This window comes from Hydra vulgaris, chromosome 02 (genome assembly GCF_038396675.1).
Source record: "Hydra vulgaris chromosome 02, alternate assembly HydraT2T_AEP".
Lineage (NCBI taxonomy): Eukaryota > Metazoa > Cnidaria > Hydrozoa > Anthoathecata > Hydridae > Hydra > Hydra vulgaris.
In genome coordinates this window covers 12,940,560-12,954,752 of record NC_088921.1, presented here as the reverse complement: position 1 = coordinate 12,954,752, position 14,193 = coordinate 12,940,560, and the positions used below count along the sequence as shown (strand labels likewise).

Below are 14,193 nucleotides of genomic sequence, written 5' to 3'. Positions count from 1 at the left end.
TATATATATATATATATATATATATATATATATATATATATATATATATATATATATATATATATATATATATATATATATATATATATATATATATATGTATGTGGCTAGTAATAGGCGAATTATTTATTTAAGTAAATAATAGGCAAAATTAATTGTTGTCCAAATGAAAGAGACAGAGCTAAAATGAGATTAGTCATTGTTGAAATGTAAAAAATGCTGCTTGGCGAGCAAAAACTTACTTGCCAGAATTCAGTGTCAAGCAGTGTTAATGTTTGTTTATTTGATTTTAAACACTTTAGAACAATACTAAGAATGAATTTTACTATTTATAGTAACAATTGATAACAGTTTTAAATTAAATGATTTAAAATTTTTTTTATAAATTCAAGTTTGCTTACTGCTGAAACATGGTTTTAATTTTGTAAATTTAATGATATGAAATTTACTCAATTAATCATCAGTCAACAGTTAGAGAGAAGCTGGAACTTCAAATAATAAAGGTGAAAATAATTTTGTTTAACAAAACTTAATAAAACCAGTTAATACTATTTATTGCGTGTCTTTTTTACTTTTTTTAATATGCTGCCATGAAAACTCTTTCTCTCCCTCTCTTTCTTAGATGAGAGTTAAATGAGAATTAGTACAGGGAGCATCAACAAAACATGTAATTACTGAGCTCTTACGTATTTCTTAATACCACAATTGATAATGACCATGTATATAAAATATTTTACGAGTTGCTTGTTATTTTATGATATAATTGTTCAAATTGTTAAACCATAATTCTTCAATATTGTAATAAATAAAGCCTTTTTAGTTCAAGTATTTTAGTTGATAAAATATGTTATTCTTATATTATTTATGTTATTCTTATATATCTTATGTTATTCTTATATTAATTCGTTATATTATAGTTGATAAAATATGTTATAAAATATCTTATTCATTTGTGGTGTTATTTGGCCGTGTTTTTAAGTTAAGTTGTCTAGACTTTTTATAATCTTTTCTTTTTTAATTATTTTGGAGAGACATAGTAATGTCTGTAATGTGTGCTTACAATTATCTTATGCTATTCGCTATTGTTTCTGTGTTTTGTGTTGATAGAGTTGGGCTGTTATAGCTATTTTTTTAATTCTTTATATTTTCTGTTATATTATTATCTTAATTCTACTAACAATAAAATGCAAATGATACTTTAGTAATTAAAAATTGTAACTATTTTTCTTTTCTTTTTATAGGTATTGGCAGGTTTTACTTGACTTTCCTTTTATGGTACCTGCTGTGTGTAACAGATTTTAAAAAGAACTTAACTGATGGTACTTTAGTCTATTTTTGTCGTTAACTATAAGCAATGATTTAATTACTCATAACCCGTATTACGTGTTGCTTACCGCAACAACGTGGTAATGATCTTTGCTTAATTGTCTTAATGTTTTGATGGCAAACTATTATTAGTGAAGAGAACCCATTTGCTCTCGCATTTATAAACATGGCTGAAGTGGAAGATAAAGAAATTCGTCGAGCAGCTCTAGAAGGTCGCTATGTGTCAGTTGTAAAAATGTCTTTACTTGAAGGGCAAGATAGACGTTGCTATAATCTTCCTTCACATGGTGATGTTGCAGTTTTATTTTTGGCGAAGATGGTGCACCACCTGCTTCCAGGGAAGTTGTTATTTACCCAAGAGGCCATCCTTTTAAAACTATATCAAGCATGTCTGCCAACTTAGATCCTATGGTTTATCCTCTATTTTTTCCGAGGGGTGATGCTGGTTGGCATAATCAATTGGTTCACAACCCTGAGTGTGCTACATTAGGTAGAAATCATGTTACATTATCTCATCAGAAATAACCAAAACAAACTGAAAAGCGAGCAGTATGATGTCTTACACGAACATGTAAACAACCTTGGAAATGATCATAATGTTAGACCAGGGCGTGTTGTAGTTTTGCAATCAACTTATGTAGGAAGTCCTAGAGCTTTAAAGGAAAACTTTGAAGATGCTATTGCTATAATTAATAAGTATGGTAGACCAGATCTTTTTATTACTTTCACTTGCAACCCAAAATGGCGCGAGATAACTGAAAATTTATATCCAGATCAAACAGCAAATGATAGACCTGACTTGGTTATTCGAGTATTTAAACTCAAATTAAATAACCTTATTAATGACATTTTTTAAGCACGGTGTATTAGGGAAAGTTGTAAAACATGTTCAGGTTATTGAGTTTCAAAAGTGTGGTTTGCCACATGTTCATATTTTACTTCACTTTGCAAATGATGATAAGCTTGAAGCAGCATATGATATCGATAATTTAATATCTGAAGAAATTCCAGATCTGATTGTTAATCGAGACCTTTATGACGTTGTTAAAACTTGCATGATTCACGGTCCATGTGGCATACTGAATCCAAATTCTCCCTGCATGAAAGATGGGGTGTGCAGCAAAAACTATCCTAAAGAATTTAATGCTAACACAGTAGCAGTTCATAATGGTTATCCACCCTATAGACGTCGTGATAATGGTTTGGTTATCAATATTAAAGGTAACAATGTAGATAACCGCTGGGTGGTACTTTACAATCCATGGTTATCAAAGAAATATCAAGCTCACATTAATGTTGAAGCTTGCATGTCTGTTAAGGCTGTTAAATATTTGTACAATTACATATACAAGGGTCACGACTATGCCAATATTTTAATAAATGAACAAATTAATCACGATGAAGTAAACACTTTTTTACATTGACGTTATGTTAGTGCACATGAAGAATTGTGGCGAGTTTTCGAGTATCCAATAAGTCATATGTCACACACTATTATACGCCTTAAAATTCATCTACCTGAAAATCAATTAGTGTATTTTAGAGAAGAAGCAGAACAAATGGCTTTAGATCGTGCAGCTCAACGTGATACGCACCTAACGGCATGGTTTAAGATAAATGCTGAAAATGAAAGAGCACATTGCTCTTCGTATGTAGACATTCCTTATCATTTTATATTTGATGATAAACATGTAAATGGAAGGTTAGACAAAGGGTGGTAATAAGGTGAGAGTAAGAATGTATAAAGTTAATCCAACTGGAGAATTGTTTTTTCTTGAACTGTTACTTTTGCAAACAAAAGAAACAACATCTTGGGAGGATGTGCGTACTGTTAATGGTATTGTCCTTGAAACATTTTGTGAAGCATGTGTTTTGAAAGGTTTGTTGCAAGATGACACTGAATGGCAGAATACTATTTCTGAGGCGGTTTTAACACGTATGCCAAAGCAAATTAGACAGTTGTTTTCAGTTATTTTGACCTTTTGTGAACCTGACAATGCTTTACATTTCTGGAATACATACAAAGCTTTTATGATGGAAGATTTCATTCACCGCTCAGTCCCACTTCTAATAGCTGAACAAGCTACTCTTCCACAAATTGAAAAGATTATTTATCAAAGTGGAAAAACCTTTACTAATAATTATTTGATATTATTTTTAGCATCCTCTTCATACAGCAACCAAAAGGTAAATGTCTTCTATCAGATTGTGAAGATTTTATAACTTTTTTGTTGCTGCTTTTTCTTCTGTGACTTTTAAAATTTACTATAAGCCAAGACAATATATTTAGCTATATAAATGCAGTTAATTTATATCTCAATTTGATTTTTTATCTTTAATGTTTATAGTTTGGCTCCTTGAAGCATTTGTTATTTTGCTTATTGATTAAAATATTTTAAATCTATTGTGATGTCTTTTAAATTAAACTAAAGTTTACTAAAAGCCAACATGAAATAACGTCATAAAACAACACCGACAAGCTGCATCATGATAGCAACAAGTATGACAACAGGCTACCGAAAAGCAGGTAAATTGTTTTCCATTTTTTTTTTTTTTTTCTTTTTTATGCCTACTTATCTGTTACAATTTTTATTTTAGTTTTGCCATATGACGCATTAATGCAATATAAAAGATCAAAGTTTACATATTTTTTTCAATTTGTTATACACATGTTTGATTGTAAATTAACTTTTTTTGTTTGAAACGTATTGGTACTCAATTGCTTAGTTATTTATAATAAATTTATTTAGATGTGTGCATTTAACGTTTTAAAGACAATTTCCTTTTTTAAAGAAATATGTATTAAAGGGATACCAAAAAATTAATAATTCATGTTAATTTACGTTCACTTCATATTAATCTTATTAATTAAAGTTCATGTTATAAAAAATATAACCAGAATTTAGCTTTACTTTTTTGTCAATTTAAAGCATGATGAAGTGTTATTATTATTTTGTGTCAGTAACTAAAAACGCATTGTGTTGAACTTAGTAATGTCTAGGAAAATGGTTCTGCCATACACCGATATGACCTATGTAATTTACTCAAATAACGTTAAATAATTGGTAAATTAATTTATTTTAGTTTAACAGATGGTTTAATTTTTTAATTTAAAAGCGTTTTTCTTACCGGGTATTAGTTAAGCTATCGCAACTTTAAATAGTGGAAAACAGCCACTATAAATTAAGTAACAGACCGACCGCAACCCGTATTACGGGTTGCTTTCTGCTTGTATAAATAATATAAAAACAACATATTCTGGCGCCTTGCCGCGTTCGGGCTAAATAAACTTTGACATTTTGACTAGACTTCAGACGTAAAAGAATAAATTTTAAAATCAATTTAAATATTTCTCGATTTTATTACTTAGCTGTCGAGTAATTCTGTTTCAAATTCTAAATTATTTAAGCAAAATGACCTTAAGCAAATCTTTAAAAAAAATTATAAGGTATTTTCTTTGATTTTTTTTTTTACTTGTTAGCAAAGTTAACTAAGTTTTAAAATGTTTTCTTGATCCTGTAGAAACAAAAGTTATATTGGGAGGAAGGAAAGGGAGCAGAACTAACCCGAAAAAGATTTAAGGACCTTTTATTTTTTTTTGGTCATTTCTGTTGTAATTAGTCAACTATTTTATTACTTTGGCCATTATCACATTTGCTACGCCACTGGTTAATAAAATCAAAAATATATTTTTCAATTCATTTAAAAGGTTTTTTCAATTAACAAAAAACACAACTTTGCTTAATATAAGCTTTGTGTGTTTATTGGAAATTCTTGCACGTATCGTTGACCATAGTAGAACAGCAAGATCCGCACAACCAATCGTCACAGGATTCGCAACGCATCCATATTGTCGTTGAGCTGTAATTTTATCTCCAAAAAAAATGTCACAAGCTTGATATTTTTTTCTCAAAGAACCGTCAGTTAATTTTAAAATCAGGAACAAATTTTTTATTCAAATAAAATACCATGGTGTGTATCAACTATCAATCAAAAATGTCAAAGTTTACTGGTAAATTTACAGGTAAAAGTACCGGTAAATTTTACATTCGCTCACTCATCAACATTTCAAAATATTACAGCTAATTGTCTCCTTCGATGTTTATCCGTGAATGAACAAAGTTAGAGTATTACAAAATTTCACAAATTTTAATAAAAAAAGTAGTTAATTTACAGAAATTAACAATTTTTTTTTAAAATATAATTAATTTGCTGATTCTTAGTAATACTAAGATTAAATTTGATCGTTTAATTTAATAATTTGCTTATTTTAGATTTTATTAGTATGCATTTTTTCAAATTATTGTTCAGCTTATTTAAATTATTATTTAGAATTAATTCAGCAGGTTGCATATAAATATTATTACTTTTTCTATAGATTCATACTTACGAACTAATATTATTTAAGAAAAAAAAGTTTGTAAAATTTGAGTTTTTCATGCTTTTTTATATTTTTCTTTAAATGACCAAAGTTTTCTTTAAATGACCAAAGTGACCGAACTTTCTACGGTTTACAAATGGTGATCGAGCAATTTTACAGTAAATATATATGTGTGTATATATATATATATATATATATATATATATATATATATATATATATATATATATATATATATATATATATACATATGTATTTACTGTAAAATTGCTCGATCACCATTTGTAAATCGTAGAATGTTCGGTCACCATGTAACTTCGGTCATTTAAGAAAAAATATAATATATATATATATATATATATATATATATATATATATATATATATATATATATATAAATTACCAGATATCTATGACGCCTAGTTGATCGGGCTTCGATTTTTGCATAGATAATCCTTTAGACACTAACGATTCGTTGGTGTAAAAATCTAAACACGATCGGCTTGACGTGGATATGGGTCAAAAGATATTAAAGTGGGAAATCCTTCTTTAAAATTTGTCGATGAATATAAATTTAGTCATAAATAATTAAATAAATTTTATAAACTCGTTGCTCGTACGTTAAGGGCAGGGGGTCAAAGGGTTAAGGGTTTATTCGTTTCCAGGCTCCGGTCATCTTAACTTTTTGCGAATGTTCTAAAGTTGATATAAATATAAACTTATAAATGTTGGAGTATACTCCATGTCTGAAAGTTACCTATCTTAAACAACAACAACAAAATATATGCGTGTATTTGTGTGTTTGTGTGTGTGTGTAACAGTGTATGTAAGTGTGTGTTTTGTGTGTGTGTGTGTGTGCGTATGCAAATTACAATGTATATGTATATGCAAATATTTATAAATATTTATGCAATATATATAAAAAGTTAGGTTGGTCAACGAATCCTCACATGTTTTTAAACAAGTTTCTGTTGTTAGAAATTAGTTTAGCAAAATATTTTGTAACGAAAAGGTTTTTAGTAAAGCTGCCTTTTCTTTAATATTCATATTATAAGTAATTTTCTTGAAATATAAAAAAGAAAAAAATGTAAATAAAAATCGGAAGTATTAACAAAACCTCCATTTCTAAAAGAGTTGTACAAACAAATATGCTTTTAGAAAGCAAGAATGTTCGCTGGTTGTCTTTAAAAAAATATTATTTTGATTTTTAAATTTTTAAAATAAATAGTCCTATTTAATTTTATTACATTTAGCCAAAAGGAGCTTTGCGAGTTTTTTTGCTTCCAAAAAGTTCGATAATTGCATCAAAGTCTAATTTGCTTGTAAGAGGCGTCTTAATTGGCATTCTCCCCAAATTATAAAGTTGACCTTGACACATTGTTGAACGTAAAATATTTTTATATTCAACACATTTATTCCAAAGTTTTTTAAACATTTATTATCAATTGTTTGACGTTTTTAATTAGAGATAGGCCGATTCCGAAAAATACCGATTCCGATTCCGATTCTCTGTTGCGATTCCGATTCTTTACCGATTCCGATTCTTATTATTTTAATTAAAACTGGTAGTTAATTTAATAATTTAACCGTTATATCATGTTAATTTAATACTTATGCTGTTTTTGAAAGTGAAAACACCAAAATTAGTTATATTGGCACAGGTGAAACAGGACCAAAGACACCAAGGCCCAGGGGCATGCCCCTTTTTTTAAAAAGTTGACCTATATATAGACTTTTTTTTCGAAATAAGGGAGTGTTCCCCCTCTTTTTTGAAAACCGTGTCGGCCCTGTGAAATAATAGCAACTAAACAAGTAACATAATATTAAACAATATATATGTATGGAATACATAATAACATAATATTAAACATAGTAACATAATATTAAACAATATATATGTATTGTATGGAACTTATTAATATTAGGAAACAAATAATATAGTCATAAGTAATGGTAAAATTGATCAGATACACAGAATGTTGTCTTTTCAATCAGCTTTTACATATGATATTAGTACCGTTAGTACTGATAGTTAAGAAACGGGAGGTTTTTGTTCAGAAACACAAGCATTAGCAATCGTTCCGGAGTTAACCGGCTTCTTTTCCGGTCGCAGATAAGACCCGCAATACCAAACAACCGCTCCGAAAACACTGTACATAGAAGCGTCTCTAAATATTTCTGTGCTAGTTTTTTCATGTTAAGAAATTTGGATTTCCTCCAGTATTCAAAGACGTCCTCGTGACTTGCAAGGAGAGGTTCTTTCAAGTACACTGCTACTTCGTCTGACATTGTGCAATGCGCAGTATAAATCTAAAACATTAAAACAATTTATAGGCTTGCAATATTTAAAGTACAATACTAATATAGAAGCACAATACTTACTATAGAATTTGTGTTGATTAATTGGTTATATAATGACCAGACAGCACCTGGAGCAGGTGTGGTAGGTTCTTGATTTTCAGCAGCTTTAATTTCATCAACCTCGTCTATGTCCAATGCATTTAACTCGCCAATTAATAAAGTAACAGCTTTCTCAGCCATCGTCCTGCTCCTAAAAATCTTGTTTTTAAATCTGGGATCTAGTATTGCTGCAAAAACATATATAGGTTCGTTCTCGCAGTCTCCGTAACGTCGATGCAAAGATTGACACAGAGATTCTTTAAAATTTCCGTAGTCCTTGATGCAAACAATTGACATTTTAACTGCATTTATTATTGGGATAACTTCTGATGTGATCACTTTCGATGAACTTGCAGTAAGCGTGACCTCTTCAAACACATTTAAAGCAGCAACGAGAGGAACCAAACTATCCCATTCTCCGGTTGACAACTCCTTGTTTTGTCGAGTAGCGTTTGGGAAATGTGGCGTTACCAAAAGAATCGCATCTTTTTGTTCAATTAAAAGGTTCAGCATGTGGAAGGTGCTATTCCATCTAGTTGGCTCATCTTGAATAATGCTGTGTTTAGGCAGTCCCAGAATCTCCTGAGATTGTCTCAAAAGTTTGTATGACTTAACCGAATGTTTAAAGTGTCCTACTATTCTTCTACAAGTAGCAGTTAGTAAAGATATGCATTCATTGTCGAGGCAGCCGTCTTTCACAACCCACTGAAGTGTATGGGCAAGACAAGGAATATTTGTAAACTTCCCGACTTCCATAGCAGAAACAATATTTCTGGCATTATCTCTTACTACTACATTGAGTTTTTCAAGTAGTCCCCAACGCTCAAGTGATTCATTCATAAAGTTAACAAGATTGGTTGCGGTGTGGGACTCATAAGGAAAAGGTACCACGTCAAGACAAATGAGAATTTGTTTCATATCTTCTGTGAGGAAATGTGCTGTTAGGCTCATGTAATCAACATTGGCTATTGAGCTCCACATGTCGGTAGTTATACTAAGCACGATTAGCTTTTTTTGCCAAGAACTGAATTTTACTTGATACCTTTTGATAAATGCTAGGAATTTCAATAGTCGAGAATTTTTTTCTGCTTGGTATCGTATACCTTGGCTCCAAAAACTGTAGTAACCTCTTGAAACCGGGATTTTCTACTATACTAACAGGTTGGTTATCTGTGCATATCATTTCAGCAATAAGCCTTGTAATTTTTATTGCCTTCCGATCTGTAGATGTGAGTGGCCTGGTCTTTGCAAACACTTGGTGTTTGCAAAGACCAGGCCTCTCGCAACTATAGATCCGAAGGCAATAAAAATAATTATTATTATAATAAAACAAGCAAATAAGATAATTATTATAATAAAACAATAATAACTATTTTAATAAAACAAGCAAATAAGATTTTTATGATAATACTTACCTTCGGTAAATTGATTAAAATTGAAAAAAATAAATCAATTGAAATTTAGAGTATAAACTTTTACTTTTATTTTCAACGTTTACTGTTGTTAAGGTTTTCCTTAAAAGTTACTTAACTTCAACGATGATATTAAATGCGAAAGTGAAGATTTAACGTAAATTAAACAAAAAAAAATCTCAACGGCAAAGAGTGTATATATTAACTTACATTAAAAATTCTTTTAAAAAAAGAATCAGAATTGTTCAAAAAAGTTGAGAATTGCAATTCCTACGATTCCTTGAGAATCGGTGGAATCGGGAGATTCGGAATTGGAATCGGTATTTTTAATGTATTTTTGAGTAATTATGAGTAAAACTTTTAAAAAACAGGTAAGTGAATTAATAAAGTAAGTAAATTAAAATTTAATCATACGAATTTTTTGATAATACGATACAATTTGAGACTATATTTAGAATAATAACTCTCTCTCTCGTTTAACTCCATATACTGGGAGTTAAAAGAGAGAGAAACTATACTAACTACATATTCTCTCCCTTATTTCTAAGGAACATTTTCAAAAAATTTCACATCTCAACTTTTTGCAAATGTTCTATAGTTGACATAAATATAAACTCATAAATGTTTGGAGTATACTCCATGTATACTCCAAACATTTATAAGTTTACATTGATAAGTTTGTATATGTGTGCGCGTATGCAAATTACAATATATATGTATATGCAAATATTTATAAATGTATATGCAATATATATTGAAAGTTAGGTTGGTCAACGAATCCTTACATTTTTTTAAACAAGTTTCTGTTGTTAGAAATTAGTTTACTAAGCAAAATATTTTGTAATAAAAAGCTTTTTAATTAAGTTGCCTTTTCTTTAATATTGATATTATAAGTCATTTTCTTGAAATATATAAAAGAAGAAAATATAAATAAAAATAGAAAGTATAAACAAAACGTACATCATTAAAAGAGTTTTACAAACAAATATGTTTTTAGAAAACAAGAATATTCTCTAGTTTTCTTTAAAAAAAATATTATTTTGATTTTTAAATTTTCAAAATAAATAGTCGTATTTAATTGCTTTGCAATTAGCCAAAATGAGCTTTGCGAGTTTTATTGCTTCCAAAACGTTCGAAAACGGCATTCACTTGGAACTTGATTTACGCCTAATTTGCTTGAAAGAGGCGTCTCAATTGGCAGTCTCCCCAAATTATAAAGTTGATCTTGACACATTGTCAAACGTAAAATTAAAAAATTTTTATATTTAACACATTTACTCCAAAGTTTTTTAAACATTTATTAACAATTGGCTGACGTTTTTAATGCATTTTCGAGTAATTTTGAGTAAAATTTTTAAAAAAACAAGTGATAATATAAAAAAGAAAAAATCAAAAGCTTGCATGAATAAATAATATTAAAACGTATTCTAATCGATTCACTAAAATAAATTACAGTAATTCGAACTTAATGTAAAGTGCTACTCAAAAAAAGTTATTCAAAAACTTGATAAGTTTTATTCGCATAAATTGGCTCAAAACAAGTCTTACAAAAAAAAAAAAAGTTATTAGTCCAAGGGTTCATCACCAATTCCACTAATTGACACAAAAAGGCTCAACAAGTGCAAAAAAAAATTTAACAATCTGTAATCATCACCAATTTCATAAAAAAAATATGAAACTGTATCTAAGTGAGGAAATACACAAAAAACGTATTTTTTTTAAATAAATAAATAAAGATGTTTTAAATTCACTTTTTTTGAAGACCTAATAATGTATATTTCAAGCAAGCATGTTTTTGGCAACAAGTTAAATTCTAGTTATTTCTCAAAAATAAGAGGTCATCAATTTTTAAATTTAAAACCTCCACATCTAAAGTTACATCTCTGGCTTACAGAACTTTGCAATGGTTGTTAAAACTTTAAATTAGGAGTATGATACACTCGAATGAACCCAAGTATTTTTCAATACTTTTAATATTTGATCGATTCTCGGCAGTCACATTTAGCTTCTTTAAGTCTTGGGTAGCACTCTATAAACCAGGAGTATGTTCTACAAAAGGTTTAACACTGTCAATCCTAGCTGACCAACGTGTATCTGACATGTTATGCAAAGAGCATTCAATGTTTTCTTACAAAGTTTGCCATCTTAAGGGCTAGAGCTGAAAAAGTTATAAGTCTTTTGCGCAACACCGAAGAAGTTTATAACCTCTACACAGCATTCTGTGGTATAGACACCACTTAGATTTAAGCAATGACAAGTACATGGAGATTAAACTAACAATGGTTTCTCTTTAATAATATCTGCTTGAGCTCCCTTATACTGGTCGTTTATGTTGCTGTCTTTATCATAAACTTGATCGTGACAGTCTGTCATTGTGTATATTGTGATTTTTAATATCACTGCAAATTAATTCAGCAATGGCTTTTCCCGTTTTCTGATTAAAGTCAACAAACTCTAGAAATCGCTCTTGAACATCGTAGAGATTATTTTCTTCATTTAACTAAACATAACGCAATATAAATACGGTTTGTTCCATATGTGCTGAATTAAGGGTTGCATCAACAAGTATTGAATATTATCTTGCTGCTTCTCGTTCACTTAGAAAAACGTCTAATACTTTTTTGACACAACACTTTATTAATTCATTTTGAATTTCCGATAAAAGGTAATTTACTTGTCGTCTCCTCTTTAACTTCTGCAACTTCATAACTTTGCTCAGATGTTCTTCCAAAACAGAATCATAATGGATCATTAATTCTAAAATGCCTAAAAAATTTTCATTTGCTATAATGCCAACTAAATCTTCCAATCCCAAACATCCTTATCCCAAACCTCGTTTGACTAGTTTGACTAACCCTAACCCTACCCTAACCCCTAACCCAAACCTTTCTCCTAATCCAAAACCTTGTTTGGCTAGAAACAGTGTAACATCTAAAATTGGAGAAGAACCTGTTTTTAGTGTGATGCTTAATTTTTAATGTTCTGAAGAAGGATAACATTGACAGTGGAATCAGAGTCGACACTGTTTTCCGAATGCGGCCATTTAATATAACAATATTTATGGTTGCTGCTGTTTTGATGCTCTGGACTTTTGTCGTGTAATTTTTTCCATTACCTTTGAAAGCAATACCCAAATATAGTGATTAAGCGTGAGTCCACAAGTCTACAACTTGTTCAACAAGGTTGTTGTTATAGCTGAAATTAGCTTCTACATTATGATATTGATTTTCTAAATTTTCCTCTCTTGAAATTTTCACTGAAAATTCATAACTTTGAGTTTTTCTTTTTTTGAGCTCCAAATTCGTGATGGAAGTTTATTTTTTATTTGACTACTAAATAAGATCTTATATTTATTAGCATTAATTATCATTCCAGTAATCAAAACATTTTGTATATGATCAATATGCATATTTTGATGTATTAAAAAGCAATATTTGTAACAATTTTTTTTCTTAAATATTAGTGTAGCGAGGGAAGACCATCAAGGAAATGGCTTCGGGCCCAATGGCTTCAAGGGGCCCAAAAAAATCTTGAGGAGCAAAAGATAAAAAAGCCAATTTTAACATGAAAAGTTTTTAAAATTTTATTGTAAAAAAGGCGCTTTTTCATTTCTGCCCTGGTTGCAAAAATCTTCGCTTCGTCAATGTTCTTAAGCGTCCTATATTTTAAATATAGCAATTTTTATTAATGAAGATTTTATACATTATAACTATGAGTTTCCAATCATCCGCTTTTCTAAGGGAACGGAAAAGGAAACAGAAAAATAATCACGTGAGCATGCGCAGTATTCCTTGGGACAATTAAAAAATTTTTGTTATGCATGCTCACGTGATTATTTTTACATTTCCTTTCCCGTTCCCGTAGAAAAACTGATAAGTGGAAACTAGCCTTAGCAAACTCCATATACTACTGATTAAACTATAACATAAATATAAACTAAACTGTAGAATCAAATAGACATTCTTTAACATTCATTGATTTTTATTTTAAAATACCAAATTATTTTAAAATAAGTGATTTAAAGTAAAAGATCTTAAACTTAAAGTACTTAAACGATACAAACTATACTTGCTACCAAATATTGTGTTCGAAGTATTTTCTACATAATTTTATTTTTATATATTCATTTTAGAAAAATTTCCGAATAAAAAATAACTTATAAAATTGTTTTGATCAACAAAGCTGAAGGAATTTGTTAATTAAGTAATTTGTTTAAAATAAATGCAATTTGCATTTATTTTAAACAAATAAATGCAATTTGCATTTATAAATGCAATTTGTTTAGAAAAGCAATTATAATACTTTATAATTCATAAGTCCAGGCCCTTGAACATAGTTGGGCCCCAGGAAGTTGTATCCCTCTATAAGACCATATATATATGTATATATATATATATATATATATATATATATATATATATATATATATATATATATATATATATATATATATATATACAGTATCGGAGAAAACGAGTGCAACCAAATAATGCTAATTTAGTTTCTTTATATAAAAGTGCTGCATTTTTTCAATTTAGAGAAATAACCATGTAACTGTTTAGAGACAAAGTTCTTCAAGTTTTATTCATCACAAAGTTCGTTATTTGTACACAAAAATTAATAAATTATTCAATTAAAAAAAGTCGATTTCCTTCTGGACAAAACAAGTGCAAC

At 29.3% G+C, this 14,193-nt stretch overlaps 2 protein-coding genes across 2 annotated transcripts; one reads left to right on the top strand and one right to left on the bottom strand.

The window, feature by feature from the left end:
• The first annotated feature begins 1,825 nt into the window (after positions 1–1,825).
• LOC136075855 (uncharacterized) lies at positions 1,826–2,750 on the top strand. Its single transcript, XM_065789292.1, has 2 exons — positions 1,826–2,137; positions 2,184–2,750. Exons 1-2 carry the CDS (start codon positions 1,826–1,828, stop codon positions 2,748–2,750), a joined length of 879 nt encoding a protein of 292 aa, XP_065645364.1.
• Positions 2,751–8,065: 5,315 nt separating this feature from the next.
• Positions 8,066–9,088, bottom strand: LOC136075854 (zinc finger BED domain-containing protein 4-like). Its single transcript, XM_065789291.1, has one exon. The coding sequence runs from the start codon at positions 9,086–9,088 to the stop codon at positions 8,066–8,068; it is 1,023 nt and encodes a 340-aa protein (XP_065645363.1).
• Between the last annotated feature and the right edge of the window lie 5,105 nt (positions 9,089–14,193).

What these genes read in the sequence shown, in the direction of transcription:
- LOC136075855 (XM_065789292.1), top strand. Translation starts at nt 1,826, where the DNA reads ATGTTACATTATCTCATCAGAAATAACCAAAACAAACTGAAAAGCGAG. An exon ending in GACCTGACTTGGTTATTCGA is followed by an intron (nt 2,138 to 2,183) that starts GTATTTAAACTC and finishes ACATTTTTTAAG; the next exon opens with CACGGTGTATTAGGGAAAGT.
- LOC136075854 (XM_065789291.1), bottom strand. Translation starts at nt 9,088, where the DNA reads ATGTGGAGCTCAATAGCCAATGTTGATTACATGAGCCTAACAGCACAT.